The 23,696-nt window shown below is 35.2% G+C and overlaps 1 protein-coding gene across 4 annotated transcripts in view; it reads left to right on the top strand.

Annotated features, from left to right (window-relative positions):
* HBS1L (HBS1 like translational GTPase) overlaps positions 1 to 23,696 on the top strand; it is an 86,366-nt gene that overhangs the window by 29,840 nt on the left and 32,830 nt on the right. For 2 of the 4 annotated variants that reach the window (XM_038526067.1, XM_038526069.1), the window contains 2 exons: positions 17,921 to 18,029; positions 23,047 to 23,306. In XM_038526067.1, the coding sequence (XP_038381995.1) occupies positions 17,921 to 18,029; positions 23,047 to 23,306 (369 nt within the window). Of the gene's footprint in view, positions 1 to 10,890; positions 10,914 to 17,920; positions 18,030 to 23,046; positions 23,307 to 23,696 lie in introns of those variants that run through there. The other 2 variants (XM_038526070.1, XM_038526068.1) reach the window with 2 other exon arrangements.

The raw sequence follows: 23,696 nt of genomic DNA, 5'->3' as shown, positions 1-23,696 counted from the left end.
TATTAAAATACTATAATTTCATTTTCCTTGTAATACATTGTCAATTAGAGTATTTCCAACTCTTTTTTGGTGATTTTATAATATTCCATGATGTGTCTGTACTACAATTTATTAAAGATTTACCATATAAAAGGACATTCATTTTATTTCTACTATTTGTTTCTATGATCGACGCTGTTTGTAGAACATCTGCGAACTTATCTTTACAAAACAAGGCTTTTGATTTTATGAGATCTCCTGTTAGTGGGATTGCTGTTTTGAAAGGTATAGTGTTTGCATTAAATAGGTATGGCCATTGCTTTACGAAAGTTATTATGGTTCATGCCTTTTCCAGCAATAGGTATTAGTTCTTTTCTTGATTTTTAGACAGCCTGACAAGTGAGAAGTTAATGTATCACTGCTACTTTAGTTTGCATTTCTGTGATCATTAATGAAGTCAAGTATGTTCATATATTCATTTGCCATGTGAACTTGTTCTGTGGATTACCAATTGTATCTTTTGCCCATTTTTAATTAGGTTGTCCTTTCCTTATTTGAAGTCTTTATGTTATGGATACTAATTTTTAAAAAAATTATTATTGAAGAATAGTTGACATACAATGTTGTAGTAGTTTCAAGTGTATAACATAATGATTCAACTATACATTACTTCGGGCTCGCCACAGTAAGTGTAATCAACTTCTGTCACCATGTGACATTATTACTGACTTTATTCCCTGTGCTGTAATTTTCACCTCCATGGCTACTATGTATTTTATAACTGGAAGTTTGTATCTCTTAATCTCCTTCTCCTATCTTCCCCACCCACCTCCCCTCTGGCAGTCTGTATTTAAGAGGTTTTTTTGTTCATGTTCATTTCTTTTTTAGAGGTTTTTTGTTCATTTGTTTTTTAGATTCTACATTATAAGTGAAATCATGTGGTATTTGTCTTTTCTCTTAGTTCACTTAGTATAACATTCTCTAGGTCTATCCATGTTGTTGCAGATAGCAAGATTTCATTTATTATGGTTAATATTCCATTGTGTGTGTGTATGTGGTGGGTGTGTTTCACATCTTTAGCCATTCATCTATTGATGGATACTTGGGTTGTTTCCTTGTCTTGGCTATCGTAAATAATGCTGCAATAAACATTGTGGTGCACAAATCTTTTCAAATTAATGTATTTATTTCCTTTAAGGAAATACCCAGTAGTAGAATTGCTGTATCATATGGTATTTCTACTTTTAACTTTTTGAGGAGCCTCCGTACTGTTTTCTGCAGTGATTGTACCAGTTTTTACATTCCCAACTGTGCACAAGGGTTCCCTTTTCTTCACATCCTTGCCAGCGGTTGTTACGTCTTGTCTTTTGAATACTAGCCATTCTGACAGGTGTGAGGTGATGCCTCATTGTGTTTTTGATTTGCATTTCCCTGATCATGAGTGACATTGAGCATCTTTTCATGTGTCTGTTGGCTTTTTGTATGTCTTCTTTGGAAAAATGTCTATACATATCTTCTGCCTTTTTTAAAATCAGATTTTTTTGGTGCTATGTGAGTTCTTTTTATATTTTAGATAGTAACTCCTTATGGGTTATCATCATTTGTAAATACCTTCTCCCATTCAGTAAGTTGCGTTTTCATTTTGTTAATGGTTTCCTTCACTGTTACTTTGGTGTAGTCCCCACTGTTTTTGTTTCCCTTGCCTAAGTAGCCATTTCCAGAAATATGTGGCTAAGGCTAGTGTCGGAGAGAATTTTTTTTTAGTCCTATGCATTGTAAGTAATTTTCCCAGTCTTTATTTTTATTTGTGATCTCTTTTTCTATAAAAAATTTTTTTTAAATGTAAAAACTTTATGTCACTGTATCTGTCTTTTTAACTTACTGGGTTCTAGTCTTGGATTTTAAAAAAAAACCTCCAAAAACCTCAATCTGTAGGTTATATTCTAAATTTTCTTTTGAGAGAATTATGTGAATGTTTTTGACTTTTTTTTATGTCTGACTTCTGATTCTTCTGAAGTTTATTTTTGTGCGTATGTAAAGAAGGGTAAACTTTATTTTCTTCTAGATTTCCAATACATCAGCTAAGACTTTCTTTAAAATGGCAATAATAATGTTATCTACTTCAAATGTAGTTTGATTTATTTAACTAGCTTCTACCATATAATCTCTTAAAGCAGTACTGGTTTCCCTTATCTTCTTCCCTTTATTAATTGCTTTAAAATTTATTACATTTGTTATCAGGGAGTTATTTTTGTATATGAGTAATGTATGTTCCATTTGAATCACTTATTAGCTGTGTGCCTTTAGCAAATTACTTAATGTTGTGTGTCACAAGTTCCTCATTTGTAAAAGGATAATAGTTCTTATTTTTTAGGATAGTTACAATGTTAAATGAAGTCCTGTATTAAACCATTATAGCATTTCTTGGCACATATTAGGAAACTCATTAAATTTAGTTATTCTACATTGTTGAAGAGGTGTTTCTCAAATATACATTCATGCCTAAATTTAAGACATGATGTATTAACAAGATTTGTTAGGGAGGGTCTTAAGGGTAGATAATCCCAGGAATAGGAATATAGATGAGATTTATCAGGGAGAGTTTAGAATAAATGAAACAGAAGGTCTAGGAAAGAAGGGTAAGAGACACTGATATATATGTTTTTTGAAATATATAATTTCATTTTATAAAAGAAAGAGGCTTTGTTCCTAAGTCTGGTCTAACAATTTTTTTTATCACAACAATATTAACAAAATGTAAATGGCTTTTTTAAAAGGAAAATTATTAGTAATGTAGTATTGTCTTTAGTCCTTATCTCTTAAAGTAGCAAGAATTTTTGTTGCTGTGGAATGGTTAATGTACTATAATTTAAATTTGCTACATATATTAGATTTTAAATTTTGTGGATACTGCTTGAAGGTATATAATTTAATGTAATATACAGGTTGAAACCTGTCCATCTAAAGATTTTAATTTTTAAAGATTGCTGGCTCAGCAATATTTATATTAAAATCTGATCCCAGTGAATATTTTGGGGTAAAATGCTTTCTTCTGTGTGATAGCAGGTAGTGGTGCATGGTGGATTTGATGAGGCAAATTTTGCTATATGAAGGATGTTTTAAAGTGAAAAAATAATTCATACTGAATAAATCACAGTTAGTGCAGCTAAAATATTGAAGGAAGTGGTTTATTCTCTGTAACCTAGCTGGTGTACTTTTTGAATGTACATCTAGTAACTAGAATTTAAATATGTAGTCAGATTCACTGAAATGAAATCATTTATATTTGAAGTAGTTGTTTTTCACTGAAAGTTTAACAATGGTTTCTTTGAAATCTTGAAAATCTTATTTTTGTGTGTGAGTACCTATATGTACTCTGGTATATTTGAAACATTTTTAGGGACAATAATGATTGATGGCAAAAAGTATACTTACCTGGAACTCCCCCCTCCTTTTCTTTCTAAGCAATCTTAAATGCTTTTTAAACTCAAGATGTTTTAATCCAAATGACTTTAAATTGTAAATTTATCTTACCTTAAGAGTCTGTTATAAATTTATTTTTAATTTTCTATCTTAACCTTATAAATACAAAGAATTATTTTCTCCTTTTGAAGTCTTTCAAATCACCTATTCATCTCCTATTTTCCTCAGTATCAAAATAATATATCCTTAATTTAGAAAAAGGAAAGAAGTCACTTATGATTTTCTTACCCAAAGACAATAGTTGTATGTTTGGCCACATTTAAAAAAATTTTTTCCTGTGCATATTTATTTACCTTTTATTTTATTAAAGTTTTTAACACAATTATTATACATACAATTTTGTATCCTCTATGTTCTTTCTTTACATTTTATATCTGTGCACACACATTTTAAAATGTAGAATCAATTTTTTTACATCCCAGTTTGGTTCAGAGAATACTTGAAAAACATTGATTAAAAAATTAGAAAAAAAAATTAGGAAAGCATTTTTAATTTAAAACAAAAACTATGTTCTATGTTAGTATTTTTACATCTTTTAGGTAATATTCAAATTTGAAATTACTTAATACCACCAGGCAAACAAGCCTATGCTTTTAACATGTCCCTTGTAATATTTCTCATGTTTAGTTATGGATTTTACATGGAAAAAATCAAACATATCTTGCATGTTTTTATTGGATTTAAGAATATTATTTCCTAGATAGCAGGTTTTCATTAACTAGTACCCTATTTCATGTGCCTGATAGTATTAAAATGTTAAAAACTTTCACAGTTGGGGTTATTTAAAGATTAATGATACATACTTGGGGGAGAGATTCTCACTGAATAGGCTAACTAGTTATTTTTAAAAATAGGATTATGAGGTCAGGAACCTTAAAAGGTCATCTGAACTAATTTCCTGACTTGAGGCAGATCTTCAAACATCTTTTTAGTTATGAACCTGAAACCAGTCAACAAGAGGTAGGTGGTTATAATTTGCAAAGAATGCCGATCTGGATTGGTCAAATTGTATAACTTACATAAACTTCACTTCTTCATCTCTAAAATTATTTTTATATCAGATAAGTTATTCTGAGTTATTTTTCTATCTCAGGGCATCTGAGAGAAACAACACTTTGTCAGCATCAGTATCTTCCAGTGACAAGGATTTTCCATGGAAGAGGGGCAAGGATGGCCTTGTTCTTTCCATCCACCTTCTCTTCCCAGGCTGAGAATCACTGGCTTAGAGAATATATTAGTTTTTTCCATATGCAAAATTATATCATCTTAAGTATTTAAGTGCCTAGTATGTATGTACCAGACATTGGACTGGATGTTGTGGAAAACATCAAAAAGTACCCTTCTGGAGCTCATAGGTTAGTTGGAGAGGTAAGACACATACTTTATATTGATATTTTACAGTATAATCGGAAAATAATATATTCTATATGAGAATATTCAATAAGGATTTTTTTTAAAGATTTTACTTATTTATTCATGGGAGATACAGAGAGAAAGAGAGGCAGAGACACAGGCAGAGGGAGAAGCAGGCTCCATGCAGGGAACCCGATGTGGGACTTGATCCCAGGTCTCCAGGGTCGCGTCTCGGGCCGAAGGCAGCACTAAACTGTTGAACCACCCGGACTGTCCTACAATAAGGATTTTTGACTTCAAGTCATATCATTTTGGTCTGGAGTTATCATTGGTAAGAATTTGGGAATATCATGTGTGACCTAAAATTGATAGCCTTTAGCTTGGATATATGCTTTAGAGGCTAAATGTCACTTTCCCCTCCTAAAATCAGCATCAGCAAGAGGTTAAGGGGTTAGTATGTGTGTATTTGTTATTAGGGGGAAGATTAGCCTATCCTTCCAGTTTCCCATTGAAAATTAAAATTATGTCAAACAGAAACTTCTTTGGTAAGCAGAGAATGATTTGGCTACTAAGATTAACCAAACAGATTCTTGGGAGATTTTGAAACGCAAACATTAAAGGAAATCAGAATTACTGATTTTAACAACTGACCAGAAGCATCTGAGTAGATACTAATGATTAGCCTCACTAGAATCACAAAATCATCTTGACAAAGCATTAACAGTTCAGATAGACAGTTGACTAAATAGTTTTTGTATACATTTAACTTCAAAATAAACCTAGTTCAATAACCTTGGGAGAATCACATGAAGTCTGGAGGAGGTGTAACCACAACCAGAGGGGAAAAGAGAACCTGCCTTGGAAGCAGCCTGGAGAAAAGAAGCACAATTTCCACTAATTAGGCATGTGATCTTTAGAATAATCTACTTAAATTTTCATGTGTAAAAAAGAGGGACTGGACCACATGACTTCTAAGAATATAGCCCACAAAATTGCATGACTCCATGAATCTAAAATTCCATGTAGGGATTCTACAAGGAATACAAATACTTTCTGCCTGCCCCTTTATTAGTCTGAGTTCCTCTATTGCCTGCCTTCTCAACCTTCCCTTTCTTTTCCCAGGTCATAAGTTGCTTCATGTGTTGTAATGGGGCTCTCCTTTCTTCTGCTCTGCAAACATGATTATCCAGGTTTCTATCCAATTTCTCTATGCCTTAAAAGAATCTCAGGCCTAGTGTGTTCTGTATTCATAACTAATTTAGAGTCCTAGGGATTAAGACCTCAATTTTTTGTCTCCCTAACAATTCATCATCACAATGTACGAATGTATTTTCCTCTCCTGCCTGTTTACTCTCACTTGTTCTGTATGCTATGGTACGTGCTCAGCTGTAATCATAGCATTTGTCTCCTGCAAAATTCTCATCATTTCCTTGTCTGTATTTCAGTCCTGTCTGTCTGCATGTCCATCACATTTAGCATGAAAGCTAGTTGAAAACAGAGACTATTACTCATCTTTGTGTCCTCAGTGCCAAGAACATGTTACAATTTAACTTGCAAAACTCTAAAGACCTGAGATAGTATCTAAGCAGTGTTTAAAAAAAAAATAACTTGGTGGCAATCCCCATCTATTTAGGAGGAAAAGCAGTCTCTGTGTGGACTGCTGTAATTTTGCACTTGATGAAAGAACCAATCAAGAGAAGCAAAACCCTGACTAGCAGATTTCTCCTAGTTCTCAAGAATGTGTTTTCTATTTGGTAATGACATAACCATCTGCTTTTTCTTGCTGGAAAATTTGGAAACTGTTATTTCTCTCACCTGCCTACATACGTACAGGCATCAACTAGTCCTAATTTTACCCTATAACAGCTTGGATATCCCTTTCTTTGTCTCCATCCTCATCTTACTCAGTGCATAGAATTTCTTACAAGTTTTCTAACTGTTCTCCCTCCAGTCTTGTCTTAATACATTTTCTGTGCTGTGGTGAGAGTAAGTTTTAAAAGCTCTGATATTTTACTTCAGTGCTTTAATTCTGTGTGGATCTTATATTTCAAAAATTATGGCCTATATGTTATACATGGCCATAAGTGTGTTACCTCTTTTTCTGTTCTTATGTCTTACCCACTTAACCTCTTCCCCTATGTTCCAGCCATGCTGATCTACAGGCAGTCATATTGTTTCAGGCATTGTGTCTTGTGTCCCAGTCCTTTTTTCTTTATTTTGTCCTCCAAGATTCATTAGCAATATTTTAAAGGAAACCTCGCCTAATTCTTTTAGTGTGTGTGGGTTGGTACCTTTCCTATACACTCACTGTGCCTGCATTATCACAGTTCACGTGGCAATATGTGTGTTATCTCAAGTAGACTTCTGTTTCTTGAGGATAGGAATCATGTATTATTTCATCTGTTTATCCTAGTATCTAGCACAGTGTTACACTGTTGGCATTTTTCTCCTCCTCATCATGAATTAATATGTGATTGCCAGAGAGTAATTTGTGTCTGGATTCCGTGGTGTCAAATGAGGAAAAGGAAGTTGGTATTTTGGTGATAGCAGAGACTCACAGACTGCTGCTTTCTGACATTACTCTGAAGTACTGAGTACTTAATATATGTCAGGCATTGTTCTAAGCCCTGTAAAGGGCTGTGTTGATGTGTTTAAATCTTATAACATCCCTATCAGGTAGATCCTCTTACTGTTATTTTATAGATGAGGAACCTAGGCACAGAAAGAAGTTAAATAACTATAACTCACCTGAAGTAGCAGAGCCTGGATTCCACCTGGGTTATCTTGCAGCAGAGTCCCATGTCTTACCTACTTTACCAAACTCTGAGTAGTAAACTGGAGGATTTTGACATGGAGTGGTTATGGGAGTTCTCCTGTGGGAACATGAGAGTGCACATGTATCTCTAGGTACTTTATTCTGTTGCCAGTTACACAGTGGAGAAGTGTTTTTACTTCATAGGCTCTCAATAAATCTTTGTAGTAAGAATCTAAGAGTCTTTGATCATACAGTGCTAAAGTTGGCCTCTGTGATTCATGCGTTATCAAGAAGCCTTGGCTTCCTTGTATTAATAGTTTTCATGAAATTAATGGCATTTGTATGAACATGAAAATAGCATGGGCTTTGGCCATGGATGTGAGAAAACGAGTTGTGTATGCCCAGAAAATTCCAGTTTGCTTATGGGAGTAGTAGGGAAGACATTAGTCTTATACAGTAAATCAGCCATGAGATCCCAGGGGCCTGATCTAAGCTAGGGAAGGAAAGAAAAGGACAAATTTGAGAATTAAAAAAAATTTTTTTTAAAGATTTTATTTATTTATTCATGAGAGACATGCAGAGGGAGAAGCAGGCTCCTCATGGAGAGCCAATGGTGGGACTCCATCCTGGGACTCCAGGATCACGCCCTGAGCTGAAAGCAGACTCGACCACTGAGCCACCCAGGCGTCCTGAGAAATGTTTATGAGGAAAAAGTAAATAGAATTAGTATTAATTGGATATAGAGGTTTTGAGAAAAGAGGGGATCAGAAGTCAACAGCTATAGGGTTTCAAGCTTGACTGGACAAGAAAAGGCAAGATCATTTTATGGGCAAGAGGATGAGTTAGGAGATGATCTATACATTTGAGGTGGTGATTATAGGGTGTAGAATATGTATTTAGTGCTTTATCTAATACTATAGAGCAGTGCTTAACTGGAAGTGATTTGAGGCCACAAGGGGACACTTGTCTGTATCTATAGACACTTTGGGGATGCTGCTAAACATCCTGTGATAGGGAGGCCAGCTCCTGAAACAGAGAAAATCCTGTCCAAAATACTAGTAGTACCAAGGCTGAGAAATCCTGCTCTAGAGAATGTGAGGCCTGCAGGATAGATTTTACCGTGACACTGTTCAAAGAAGTCACATTGATAATTCCCTTTTAGTTTTCACCCTTACTCCTTTAGAAATATGTCAGAGCATTGAAAGAGCTACCAGGAAATGATTTCTTTTGTTCAATTCAGCAATCAGCAAACATGTATAAATGATGTACAAAATATACATTGCAGAAAATAGAGAAATAACAAAATTTTCAGCCATCGCTGTCAAGGAGCTTCAGAATCTAAACAAGGGGATTGCTTAACACAAAAGACAAACTGTGTAGAGTGTTACTTTCAGCTCTTTAGAGCATTCTGAAATATAATTGTCATTGAATGATTGGGTAAACTTTTATTTCCAAATAGAACTTTTCAGTGATATATGATATTCAGGATCATTGATGGATTTTGGGATGTGATATGCTGATTCTAAGTGTTACTGTCAAGTAGGATTTTACTTTATTAACTTCTAAGAAAAATCAAGAGCATCTCTGAAGAATAGTACAGAAAGAAGTTTTTAGTGTTTTGAAGTGTTTGTTTTAATTTGAACACATTTCACTTAAACATTTTTTTTAACTATTTATTTGAGAGAGAGAGAGCATAAGCTAGGAGTGGGGCAGAGAGAGATGGTGAAACAGACTCTGCACAGAGCATGGAGCCCAAAGCAGACTGGATCCTAGGACTCTGAGATCATGACTTGAGCCTAAGTCAAATGCTTAACCCACTGAGCCACTCAGGCGCCCCTTCACTTAAACATTTTTAATTATAAAAATAATACAGTTGTATCACAGAAGTATATAAATTTTGAAATGAAAGTTACTTCCTTTTAAATATCACTCTTTAGATGTAATTACTTTTAAAAGTTCACTTCCATTCTTGTGGACGTTTTAATGTCATGAGTATAGTGATATAGCGTCTTTGCTATATAATATTGCATTTGCTTTTTCCACTTAATGTGCATGGTTTCCTTTCCGTGCATATAGGTTTAGTATGTTTATATCTGAAGCCAACTATTTCCATTGTTTGGGTGCATCATAATTTGTTTGACCATCATCTTACTGATGTACACCCACCATTTTTTTGCCATTATAGACAGCACCACAGTAAACAGTCTTGTTCATACAGTGTTGTACAGGAATGTTAATATTTTTGCAGAACACATTACCAAAAGTATAATGTACTTAGTAGACTTCTTTATTCTATCACATTTTTCCCTGCCACAAGTACACCAGGCTGTGCTCTTGTCAGCAGTGTCTGTTAGCACTCTTTTCCCTTGGCAACTCTAGATGCTAATAAAAAAGCAGAAATATTTCTACGTATTCCTCACCCTCTGTTCTCCCTCTTCCAACACTTCCCTTTTTTAGTCCTCTATCCTAAGTCCCTCTCCCATTCCTGTCTCCCCTTTCCTTTGCCACACCTTTCTTTGACTTACATATATTGACCTGGTTGGTTTTTTTATTGTTTACTTTTTTATTTCTGAGTTGTTTTCTCTTGTTGGTTTGTATGAGCTCCTTTATTATATATATTAACCTTGTGTATATTTCCTTATATACTTTATGTTCTCTTGTGGTATCTTTAGTCAGAGAGAAATTTTAAAATTTTTATATAAAACTTCTCAGTCTTGAAGATTATAAATAGATTTTTATGCATTTTTTATTCATATCTTTGATCAACAAGGAATTTACATATGATACATAGACATATGATAGAACCTTTCTTTCAAACGAATGGCTAATATTCCTAATACAACATTGAATGACCCATCCTTTTCCCATTGATTTGAAATATCACTTTGCATATAGTGAATTTCTGTTTGTAACTATATGTGTATGTGTGTATACACATACATATATATATACACTTACATATTTTTCTGTATATCAAATGTTATTCTTATGTATAATAAATATAAGCATATTCCTATTAATTGGTTCATTTGCAGATGCTGTATTCTAATTCATCAAGCTATTCCCCATTTTAATTTACTCAAGCTTTATAAGAGGTCTTGATATCTAGTAGTTCAAGTCCCCTATTATTATTCTTAATTTAAAAATTTTATTGGTCATTCTCTCACATTTACTCTTCCAGATGAACTTCAGCAGCACTTGGCTTGTTTGTCCCCAAAATAGTCCCTTTGGATTTTGTACTACTGGATCATTCTTTTTGTTGTTGTTATGTACTCTTGAAACTTACTTGCATGACACTTAAGCAAATTAAAAAAAAAAAAAAAGAACTGGGCTCAATCTAAAGGTAAGGTACACTTTTGTGTAACTGTCTGTTTATAACTAGGCCCAGTCTTTTTTCAGAATTTTTGCCTGGTTGACCCTTAAGTATGCTTTTTTTCCTCAAGTTGTTTTTGCCTCCCTTTCTTTACCAGGGTCATGTCAAATCTTATTTGTTAAGACTTTTCTAATTAGGCACATACTTTGAATTCTCTTTCTTAATGTTTCTACAACTCATCTCTACCACTTTTATAATTATCTCAGGGTAGTGTATAAGCCCATTGAGAATAGCCACCATGTGATTCATATTTTTTTAAACCCAGTAATATCACAGGCCAAGGTTGTATAGCCTTTCTCAAATCAACCTATTTGGCCCTCCATTCTCCTAAAGTAGATATAATTATACCTACTCTGCAAGGTTGTTATGAAGGCAAAAAAGCACGTAAGCACTTAACAGGAGAGCATATGAGAGTGCCCATAGTAGGACCAGATGGGCTTCTAGAATTAAGGTCTCTAAACATTAGGAGATGGCTCATATTACGTGCATGTAAAGGTAGAGAGTAAATTGAGGTTATTGTCCAAAGAGATCAAAGATAACTTGGAAAAGCAATACAGATCATTTCATGTTTTGAAAATGTAAAACTCTTAGGGATTAATCATTAAACTCTATTTACTGTTTGTTGTGGGCAGAGCACTGTGTCATGTGCTGTGGACTATGAATATATATATGTATAAGACCATTTCTATCATCCCAAGAGCTGGTAATCTAATATTGAGTGTGCTTTAAAGACCAAAGAAATAAATCAGAGGCAGGTAAATCATGTGGATATGCCAAGTGTATGTTTTCAGTAAATTCAGCAAGAGTATGGTAGTTGTGTAGTGCTGGAGAGAATTGAGCTTTGTATCCTTTAAAAAGGCATTCACATTAAAAAAGATCTTCAGGACAAGAGACCTAGATAATTTTTTTTTTTAAGATTTTATTTATTCATGAGAGACACAGAGAGAGAGGCAGGCTCCATGCAGGGAGCCCGACTTGGGACTCCATCCAGGTCCTCAGGATCACGCCCTATGCTGCGCTAAACCACTGAGCCACCCAGGCTGCCCAAGACCTAGATCATTTTGTATTTAAGAGAAAACTTAGACACTGCTATTTAGATCTTAGTTGAGAAAAAAAACAGTGGAGCCCTGGAGGAGAGCAGCCCATTAAGGAATAACTGCAGGGACAAAAGATGACTGGAGTAGGAGAAAGGTGAATTGGATAGGTAGGTGAGATGATTAAGTGTGGGTCCTGCCGTTTACCGTGAAGTCACTTAATTTCCTTATGTCTTTTTGTTGTCTATAAAACAAGCAGGTTAGGCTTGACCAACTGGGTAAGCTGTTCTTTCCATCCGATTGAAAAATCAAAATGATTGATTCTCCTCCATCCTCCTAATGGAGAGGATGAACACTAGTCACTAATATGTGATTCTTCAGAATGCATATCTTTTTGGTGACAGGGTTTTTACATGACTTGAGGGAGGACATTGATTATTTTCCCTTCAAATAGCACATTTACTTTTACCTCCTAATGAGCTATTTGATTTAAAATCATTTTAGTGGTTTGGGAGTCATAGACATCTACTAAACTAGAAATCATTTGTTTCATTGTAACAGACAGCCCCCCTCTTATGATTCTACTTAGATTTTTTTGACTTTGCAATAGTGCTGGAGTGATAATGCATTCAGCAGAAACCATACCTTGAACTTTGATCTTTACCTGGGTGATAATGTACAATTCTCCCTCATGATGCTGGGCAGTGTGACAGGAAGTTGCAACTTCCAATCAGTCATCTGATCATGGGGTGTCAACAGCCAATATGCTTACAGCTATTCTGTACCCATACAACCATTCTGTTTTTCATTTTCAGTACAGTATTCAATAAATTATATGAGATGCTCAAAACTTTATTAAAAAATAGGCTTTGTCTTAGATGCATTTTCCCAACTGTAGGCTAATGTAAGTGTTCTGAGCATATTTAAAGTAGGCTAGGCTAAGCTGTGAGGTCCTATAGGTTAGGTGTATTAAATTCATTTTCGGCTTACGATATTTTCAGCTTATGATGGGTTTGTTGGGATGTAACCTGTTGTAAATTGAGGAAGATCTGTAGATGAGAAAACTGAAGCTAGTGAAATTAAGGGAACTGCTTTAAGCTATAAGGTAGGTAGTACATAGTGGCAGAGCAGGAACCAGAATCCACACTTCTTTTTTCTGTGAAAATACCCCTTCTGTGCTGACATTTCTTGTTTTGACTTTCTGAAAATTCAGTGCTCACTTTTTCAGGTGGTTATGTAGTGAATGAATTTCTAGTTGGTTGGGGAAGATGGGAGAAAACAGTAAACATTTTATACTTTTATGTGATGAATTCAAACACTCATATGTATCTCTTAGTGATTCATGACTGGTTATTTTAGTTATTAGTTTATTTCTAACCTATCACATTTTTGCCTGCCATCAGGGTGATGGTAATTATGAGAGGAACTTCATAATGTGGTTGGATAAGTGGAAGTGTATCACATTGCTATTGACAATAGCTCAGTGGAAAGTTTACTGAATGTATCTTTTTTCTTTGACTTTGGATAACATCAGATTGAAATGAGCATATTTCCAAAATAGCCCAAGTCAAGCTTAACTCTCAAGGGGAGAATTATTGAACCCTTTGAAATAGTATGCAAAATTTTGTGTGTATGGTGGGTGCATTTTTCTGGCAAGCGTGCCCCATTGTTTTCGTGAGCTTTTCTAAAGGAATGTGTGACCCAAATAAAAAGATTTGAGAACTATTGCTTTAAGAGGCTATATTCAGATCTATAATACTAGACTTATTTTACTATGAAAAAAAAAGGACTTTCACTTAACTGAATTTTTGAAATACTACATCTTGTATTTGATGTCTTCTAGATAAGAATCACTAGAAATGAAAGTAATATATATTTATTGCATCTGCTAGAAATACTGTAGAATCATTTTGTGATTTTTTTTTAAAAGATTTTATTTAGAGACACAGAGATAGAGGCAGAGACATAGGCAGAGGGAGGTGGCTTGATCCCAAGACCCTGGGATCATGCCCTGAGCCGAAGGCAGATGCTCAACCATTGAGCCATGCAGGCATCCCTCATATTGTGATTTTTGTGCTTTAGACCTTCTGTGTCATTTTATGACCGACCTACTTTAAAAAAAAAAAATCAAAATTACAGTTTTTCAATGTACTAAATGTAGGAAGTGGGAATTAGTCTTGGATAGGCCCAGATTGAGACATTTCTGTGCTTTATGGGTCTTCTCTCCACAGATGTCCAAATCCACCATGCCTCTTTTCCTTGTCTTAGGATGTCCTCCCCACTTACATACACTGCCACCACCACCACCACCACCACCACCACCATCATCTTCATCAGTGCTGTGTGTTCTCCTTTTTTATCCCTTTCTCATCCCTCTCTCATCTCTACTTTTGCCATAACTCTGGAACTGCTTTTTTCATAAAAATTAAACCCCTCTGTAATTCTTAATCTGTTTTCTTAGTGGTTTTTCCAATCCTTGCCTTACTTCACTTATACTCCCTCCAGTCTTGGGATCTGAAAAGTCAGCTTTGTTCTTTTTGCTGCCTTTTCCAACATCATTATTCATCCATCCTTTTTTTTCCTCTGAAATCTCTGCTCCTTTGAAATTCCTGTCTTTTGCCTTAAACCACCTGTTTGTTGGTCCTCACTGCTATTATTTACTGAACAACCTCAAGTCCACTCTTCCTTGTTCATTGAATACTGGCAGTTGGCTTACAGTGTTCTTCTTCATCCTCAGCTCTTGATGCATCAATGTGGAAAAACACCAACAAATGCTGCACCTGGACTTGAATTCCTTGACAACTTGATTTCCAGTGACCTTCACCTTCTCAGCAATTCACTATAATCTTCCCTCCTCCGGAATTATGAATTCACAGTCCTGTTCTGACCACCACCACCTAGTTGTGCTTCTCATAGCATGACCTTTCCTTGACCTATGGACCTCTCTTCCTTATTCCATTGCATCAGTGCTTTTCCTTTGTCATTTTATTTGTTTAATCCCACTTAGCATTCATGATTTATAATTTGAGTAACGTTTCCTCCCATTTTGCCAGTACCTTTAACTGCCTTATTTCTCTGCTTTCTCCTTGCACCGGTTGGGTAGAAACATAATCCTGAATGAAGCAGTTAATGTCTTCCGTGTGCCTGTTCCTAAATGGGTGAATGTTGCTAGAAAAAGTCACAAAAAAGGCAGATTGATTCCCTAATAAAGGTATTACCACAGATCTTTTCAAAAAGGTGTTTGAGTATAGTTGACCCACGATGTTATATTAGTTTCAAATGTTATTATCGCTAATTTTAGGTGGGCCTTCAATACTGTCTGACAGTTCTCCTTTGTGCAACAATTATTGAAAACTATTTGTTTCACCAGCCTTTTTTTACTTTCCTTGTTTACCCTCAGTCTCACCAGGCTCCTCATTATGGAGAAAATAGAAGCTAACCATTAGAAATTTTCATCATCTAGCTCTTCATACAAACCTTCCTCCTATTACAGCAAAAAGAGCATTTTGCCTGCTTTAGTTTAGATCAGCCTGACCTTCATATCTCAGCCCTTTCTGCCTTCTCAGGAATTCTAAAATATCTAATGTGACCTTTTCTCTTCCTAATATTCTTAACCAGTCCCTCTCAATTCTGTCTTTTCTATCAGCGACCCTTTTGCTACCATTCTACCATAGCCCTCCTCCCTTTCCAGCCAAACTTCTTAAGTTTTCAAGTTAAGATATGTGCAAATGACATATCTATAATCACTCATCTAAAGCCCTTGGGACCAGATTTGACTCAGAAATCAGAAGTTTTGGGATTTAGAAAAACATTAACCATGTATGTCCTACTTGTCTATGGTGTGATAACCTCATTGGGATGGGGGAAAGCACCCTATAAACATCACATTGTGATTTCCGAGCTTGAAATGGATGGCTTGTCACTTTACGTGGGATAAATAAGGGATATAAATAGCCTTCATGTCAGTCCAGGTCAGGTTTTGCTTCCAAATTGAAATAAAACAAAGACCTTAATTTTCCAGAGCTTTCAGGTGTTAGAATTATGGATTAGAGATTATGGCCGGGTACTGCCTCTGTTTCACTTTTTTTTTTTTTTTTTTTTTTTTAACCCATTCTGGCTTCTTGTTTCACTTCCCCAGACTGGTGATGCCAGCTCCATCAAATACTCTTCCCTTGGCTTCTTGGCACCCCATCCCCCCACCCCCCTTCCTTGGACCTCCTCAGGCTCAGCATCCTCCATCTTATGATTTAAGGCTGGATTTGTTTCAAGGCCCTGTCCTAGGTCCACTTCTGTTCTTAATTTATATTCACTTGCTTTGTGATCTCACTTATGTCTGTGCCTTCAACTACTAATTATGTGCTGATGAATCACAAATAAAACACTCCAGCCCTCACTTCTCCTTGAGCTTGACTCTGTCCTCTCCTCTCTCTCTTTTTTCCTCCTATCACTTGCCACCATTTTGGTGGCTTCCAATTTTGTCAGAACAAATGTTAGATCTTTGACATGGCCTAAAGGGCCATGCGCGGCCTGGCCACTGCTCCCACTTCAGCTACATTAAGTTAGCTCTGATCCCTTTCCCTTCCACTTTTACTTCCTCTGAGGTCCCACACCGCCTCCCACTACACACTACTCTCTGTTCACAGTGCTCTTCCTTTCTGTGGAGGTCATTCCTACTCATTTTTGCATCATTGCTTAACTCTTAACTTTCTGTGGAAGCTCTAAATTGTATGCCCTGTCACCAAATCTTATGACACTATGTACATATTCTAACACTAATAAGAATTTTATTTATTTTTTAAAGATTTTATTTATTTATACATGAGAGACACAGAGGAAGAGAGAGAGGCAGAGACAGGCAGAGGGAGAAGCAGGCTCCATGCAGGGAGCCTGATGTGGGACTCAGTCCCGGGACTCCAGCATCATGCCCTCGGCTGAAGGCAGACACTTAACTGCTGAGCCACCCAGGTGTCCCAAGAATTTTATTTTTGATTAGTTAGTGCACTTCCTCCATGAGATGTAAGCTCCTCAGCACAAGGATTATGTTTGGTTTTGTTTACTGTTAGATCTCCAGCATAGTGCTTGGCATATAATAGGCAAATAGTAAATGTTTTGTATGCATTATATACATTAATTTTTTTTTCTAATTTAAAAAGTAACATATATATATATATATATATATATATATATATATATATATATATATGTTAACCAGTGTAGCATGTGCAGTTTCCATTTCTAAGTGGACCCAATCCTGATGGTAATATTACTGAAAATTATAAAGATACTCTCTAAAGAATTCCATGAATTACAGGTATATTTTTTAAAGGATCAAATGCATAAACATCTTTTGTCTAGCTCATAATTGATATTGTTCTGAATTCACTTTTTCTAAGTTGATTCCCCCCATATTCTTGTTAGATATCAAATATCTTACTAAACCTAGGATTGTATGCAAGTAAAATATATGCAGTGTCCAGCACAGTTCAGCAGATGCTTACTTTGTTCATCAGTTTATAGATATCACGAGATTAAAAATAGCTTAGCCATCTGCTAACTGACCAAACAATTTTAGTAGTGTGAAAGGGCGTGGTGGGGGAGAGGGATCTAGGGCCTAGGTATTCTGTCAGAGTGAGGCTCTGCAGAAACCACCTTGTGACCTCTTAATACTGAAACTTAAGAGTCAGTTCAAAATTAGGAAGAGATTTGGTGGAAGTTAAGCATAGCAGAGTCCCAATAGTAGGGGGTTTCCCAGAATATAGAGTGACAAAAGAATTTCAGCATTTTAATGTTCACTGAATGTTTTTAGAGAAAATATGTATAAAGATATAAATTCTATAAAACTTAATTACCATGCTATATATTTATGTACTATATAATGTGTAGCAAATGTTTCTAGAAATCAGTTTCAATTAATTAGCCTTTTATATTTTGCTCTCTAATTAGGAAAATCAATAGATTCTCAGTCATCTCGAAGTGAATCTGAAATTGTGCCAAAAGTTGCCAAAATGACTGTGTCTGGAAAGAAGCAAACTATGGGATTCGAAGTGCCTGGGTAAGTTTTTAAGCCTTCCCCCACTTTTTTTGGAAATTGGTATTGTCTTCCACTCAACTGTCAGAAAAGAGAACCTATTTTAATAAATTTTGCTATGTTGGTGATGTTAAAGTATCATGGGCCATCAGTGCGACATGATACAAAGAAAAGGGGATGATAAATTAGGCTTGATACCAAGTAATGTATGTTACTTAATCTATCTCACTGTCAGTTTTCTCATATGAATTAACTAATTTAGCAAAAACCCTCTATTTTGTGTAATCTAGCGCTCTGAGCTAGGTAATCCTTGTACCACTAGATGGCGTAGATAAGCAGTGTTTGGGAATTAAATGTGGTTGGTGAATCGTAATCATTAATTAAAAGTTCTTTTTCTAACTGTACTCTTTAAACTCTTTAAGATTTTCAGGTTGAATGAAATGGATCACTAGAACAAAGGCATAAAATACAAAATGAAACATATCTAGAATTTCAAATATGCTGAGAAATGATAGATCCCTACATTAGTAGCATTCATTTATTCTTATCACAATCTTGAGGATTTTCCCAGGAGTTTTTGTAGGCAAAGGAAGTTGGTTGCTTGAGGCTTAACAGCACAGTTTAAAAACATTAACTTTAAACCGCTTTAAAAATTTTCAGATTGTATAATCATTTCTTAAATCAGTTACTTATAGATTGCATATATTTTGTCTGTCATTTAGAAAGAAAATCATTATTATCAAATACAAACAAAAAATAGAGGATTTTAAAACAAATTCAAGAAATTTAAACCAAGCAGCTTTATTTTTTTTCTCCCTTACAACATTGTTTTATCTATTAAATTTCATGAGTCTTGGTTGTGAAGAATCTTAATGATCACTTAGTTTAATTTTTTTATTTTATAAAAGCAACACTTTACTAGATTCCAATTCAGTGAAGGAAAGAACTCCATAATCAGGACATAGTAGGTATTCAGTGTATGTTGAATGGATGAATGAAATTTTAGTGAGTGACATTTAATGAATTAAAATGAATGGCATTTTAATTTGGGTAACTTTAGCCCATTAAAATAATTTTGAGTCTGATTTATTTACCAAAAGCTTAATGTAGTCTTTTCTCTCTGAATTGGGGTTGGATTGTCAGAATCATAAATTCCTTTATTATTCCTAGATTATTTCCATTGAGAGGAAATAACTAAATAAATATACAATTCCTTATTCTAAGGATTTTATAATCTTATTGCAAAAGGTTTTGAAAGTCTTAGAAAGCAACATGCTATTTGCATAAGCCCAAATTAATGTATCATGTTAGAAGTAAATCATAGTTGTCTATGGGAATAACTATAAAAGATAATAGATAATAAATGATCAAGAGGGACACCTGGGTGGCTTAGTGGTTAAGCATTTCAGCTCTGGGTGTGATGGTGGGGCCCAGGAATTGAGTCCTACATCAGGCTCCCTGCGAGGAGCCTGCTTCTCTCTCTGCCTATGTCTCTGCCTTTCTCTCTGTGTTTCTCATGAATGAATGGGTAAAATCTTTGGGAAAAAAAAAAGTGATCAAGAAAAAAAAATAGTAGTTATAAGTAAGTAATTCTTGACAACCTAACTCTATACTTCACAAGTATAATGCAAGCCTTTCAGAATCTTACAAGACTATATGCTTCATGAGGACAGGAACCATTAATTTTAATCAATGTATTTGTTTCATAGAACAGTTGTTTAAACATTTATTGATCAAAGTTATTGGGGAAATATTTTTTATCTTAAAAATAAACTTGGAAATATGTAAAGGTGAAAAAAACAGCCTGTGAGTCAATATTTTGATATAGCTCTAGAAAAGAACTCATTAGAACATTAGAGGTCTGTAGGTATAAGTCAGGATAATCAGAAATGTATAATAATATTGCTCAAGGACCAAGCTATATTTGTGTCAAATACTTATATAGGGTTTTTTTAGGAAGGTTATGTATACTAGGATAATACTTAAGCTGTTATTCTGATTTTATCTTGGAAAAGCACAGAGAAACATAATGAAACACTTCTGAGTCAAGATTTCAGCATTGTAAATACCTACATAGTGTGATTCCCAGTGGCAGCTCCTTAAAAAAGGGTAATGCACTACTAAGAAGAAATTAAAACAGCAAGGTTTTTCTGCACTAATATTTAAAGATAATAAATGCTTCTCTAGAAAAAGCTTATTTAAGTATAAATGATTAGAACCTTGCATAGAGAACAGATACTCTTAAATCTAAATTATTAGCTTCCCCGTCTCATTTAAGTAACTCAACAAGAAAAATTAAGCCTCTAGATTCATGTAGAAATATTTCCATTTTTGGAAAGATGATTTAGGAAAAAAACTAGAGTAGTTATTTTATAATAATAGATAAGTCTACAAAATTATATCAGCACCTGAAAAAAACATTCAACCAACTTAGTCTTTTTCTTTTCTTTTCTTTTCTTTTCTTCTTTCTTTCTTTCTTTCTTTCTTTCTTTCTTTCTTTCTTTCTTTCTTCTTTCTTTCTTTCTTTCTTTCTTTCTTTCTTTCTTTCTTTCTTTTTCTTTCTTTCTTTCTTCTTTCTTTCTCTTTCTTTTCTTTTCTTTCTTTTCTTCCTTGATTTAATTTATTTATTAATGAGAGACCAAGAGAGGCAGAGACATAGACAGAAGGAGAAGCAGACTACCTATAGGGAGCTTGAAGTGGGATTGGATCCCAGGACCCGGGGAGCCAAAGGCAGATGCTCAACCACTGAGCCACCCAAATGCCCCTAGTCTTTTTTTCATGTCAGTCAGTAATTACAGCCTTTCTAGGCCTCATCTTAGACATTTTTCAAAACCTTAAAATACTGAATTTTATTTTATAATATGTATAAGTTTTTACTAAGCACAGACTTACATATGATGCTTTTCTAATTACTTTAGTTATTTCCTTCTAACACTATACAGTTTAGTGAACTAATTTATATTTTACCTAGAAATTACTTGAATGTTTTCATGAAACCAAGAGAAAGGCAACCCTTTCGTGTTACTGAATTGCAAAAGAAATAATCAAGTCAGACCCAAGCCCTTCCAATGCTGGGCCGGCTGAGCTTCAGGTCTCTATCCACTCTGTCAACCATAGTTGTTCTTTCCCTTTTTTTTTTTTTTAAAGACTTATTTATTTACTCATTAGAGAGAGAGGGAGAGACACAGGCAGAGAGAGAAGCAGGCTCTTCACAGGGAGCCTGATGTGGGACTGGATCCCCAGACCCAAGGTCACGCCCTGAGCTGAATCAACTGCTGAGCCACCCAGGCGTCCCAACCATAGTTGTCCTGCTTGTATCTCTTCTCCATACTGGAGTTAAATGCTTTCCTTTGAAGAAAAGCTTCTATAACTAAAAACAGATTTGAAACCAGAAATTGTGATTTCTCCCAGGTCTGATCAGAACCAGAGCCCTAGTTATTTTGGTTGAACACTTTTATGAGAATTTGTAGAGATTTGTTTGTTTGTTTTGACTTGCCTAAATGCAGATTTGTCATGTTTTGGTTTTAGAACTAGCTGTGGTCATTCAAATATTTGCAAATTACAGTCTAAGATTTCACTTAATTTAGCCTTTAGAATCCTTCAAAAGAACTGGAACCTTCACATACTTAAGTTTGTTCCCTGTGGTTCTAGATGAAGCTAATCTAAGTGGTGTTAACGAATGAATGCCAAAATTGTTAGTAGAGATTTGCAAAAGCAAGAGAAAAGGGGAGAGTAGATATGAGGTTTTTAATGAAGTTGCAAATATAACTAATGTGACCCTTTCCTGAGGCCTAGGATGAAGGGTCTGAGTTGAGACATAAAAATGCCCCGAGAAGGGAAAAAGGAGTCTGCTTTTTGTTATAGTAGACAAGAGGAAAATAATGTACTGTTCTCATATAAACTGCTTTTTGTATGTAATTCTTTGCCAGTCTCAAATGGAGTTGGATAGAATTGGTTTCATTCTTAATAACTTGTAATTTAACCTGTTATTTGTCCAAATTCTGTTTATCTGTGTCACTGAAAGGAATGTAAGGTATATTGTAGTCTGATTGATTAGATCACATTACTGCTAGCCATCCATAGGATAGCACTGATACAGTTTCTGTAGGTAATGGTCAAAGAGCTTAATGAACTAAGGTCAGAGAGAATAAGTTATGCTAGATGGTCTTGTTTCTACTTTATGTATTGAGTCCCTCACTACATTATAAGCTTTTGGGATTAGTAGATAAATTTCTCATCTGCATCTTCTTTTCTTCTCAACATCAATGTCTAGTATAAGTTGTAATTTTTAGAAAATCAAGTATTTGTTTAGTTAATGAATTAAAAACTTCTTTGCTGAAAGTATTGAGAAAATGTAGACAGATAAGATATCTATCTCCCTTAAGGATAGTGTTTGAGCAAAAAAGATTAAAGTCTCTGTCCTGTTGGAAGAATGAGTTTGGGATAATTTTTTTTTTTTTAAATACTACTTTACCTCTGGGAACACTTTTAGTGCCAAGTTTTGTTTTGTTTTGTTTTTTAAAGATTTATTTATTTATTTATGATAGAGAGAGAGAGAGAGAGAGAGAGGCAGAGACACAGGAGGAGGGAGAAGCAGGCTCCATGCTGGGAGCCTGACGTGGGACTCAGTCCCGGGACTCCAGGATCGTGCCCTGGGCTGAAGGTGGCGCTAAACCGCTGAGCCACCCAGGGATCCCTTTTAGTGCCAAGTTTTACAAAATCTCTTCTTTATGCCATGTTTTGATAGGATCATATGGCTAAGGCTATGGCCTTGAATTCAGTTATTTTATGGGATATTTTCTTCTTATCTCAGCATTTGGTAGACTGTTTTTCTCCTGGGATCTTCTAAGTCTGTATTTGTGTGGTTTGTGTCTAGCTACTTAAAATTTCCACCTTAATAGGCTAGCCACTTAGTAGAGATCATTTTTGGTCTGCAAGTGTAAGGAATTAGAAGAGACAATTTCTCTGCCCTTCTGACATTAACAAGAGGATGTCAGTTGAGTTGGTTTAAACACTTTTTTCCTATCTCTGCTTTCTATAGAGTAACTGAAGAAAATGGTCATAGTTTCCACACACTTCAAAAAGAACATCTTAGTGAAGAAACCAGCATTGCTTCTTCTGATGTTCTTGACACTGTTTCTAAATCAGTTCTCCCATCCCACACCATTCAAACATCAGAAGAGCAGAATTCACCATCAGTACCGGTGAAGAAATCTGGCAAGCTGAGGCAGCAAATAGATGTCAAAGCGGAACTGGAGAAGCGGCAAGGAGGGAAGCAGCTCCTCAACTTGGTGGTCATCGGTAATGCCCTTTAGTCCTCTGGATGGTCACTCACCTCTGCTTTAGCCTAGCAACCTCCTAGTGGCAGCGTGGACACTCGTTCCCACTCTTTGAGTTTCTGTGTTGGTGTAAATGGACACAAGCAAGGAGGCATTGCATCATGATGCTTTCTAGTCACTTTGTGGGGAATGATGCCAAGTTATCAAGGAGTTATTAGACTTGTGGCATTTTCATTTTGTGAATATTTTGAAAACGCCATATCTTACTGACAGTTTTAATTTCCAAAAGTCAAGGAAACTCCCCCCCTCTCTAAAGAGATACTCTTTTTTTTTTTCTCCATTTACTTTAACTATCTTTTGATAAAAATTGGTATTTATTACTCGAAACACTGACACGAATTATTGGATTACA

The sequence above is a fragment of the Canis lupus genome, chromosome 1 (genome assembly GCF_011100685.1).
Source record: "Canis lupus familiaris isolate Mischka breed German Shepherd chromosome 1, alternate assembly UU_Cfam_GSD_1.0, whole genome shotgun sequence".
Lineage (NCBI taxonomy): Eukaryota > Metazoa > Chordata > Mammalia > Carnivora > Canidae > Canis > Canis lupus.
Note: the sequence above shows the minus strand (reverse complement) of the source record. Positions and strands in the feature narration are given on the sequence as shown.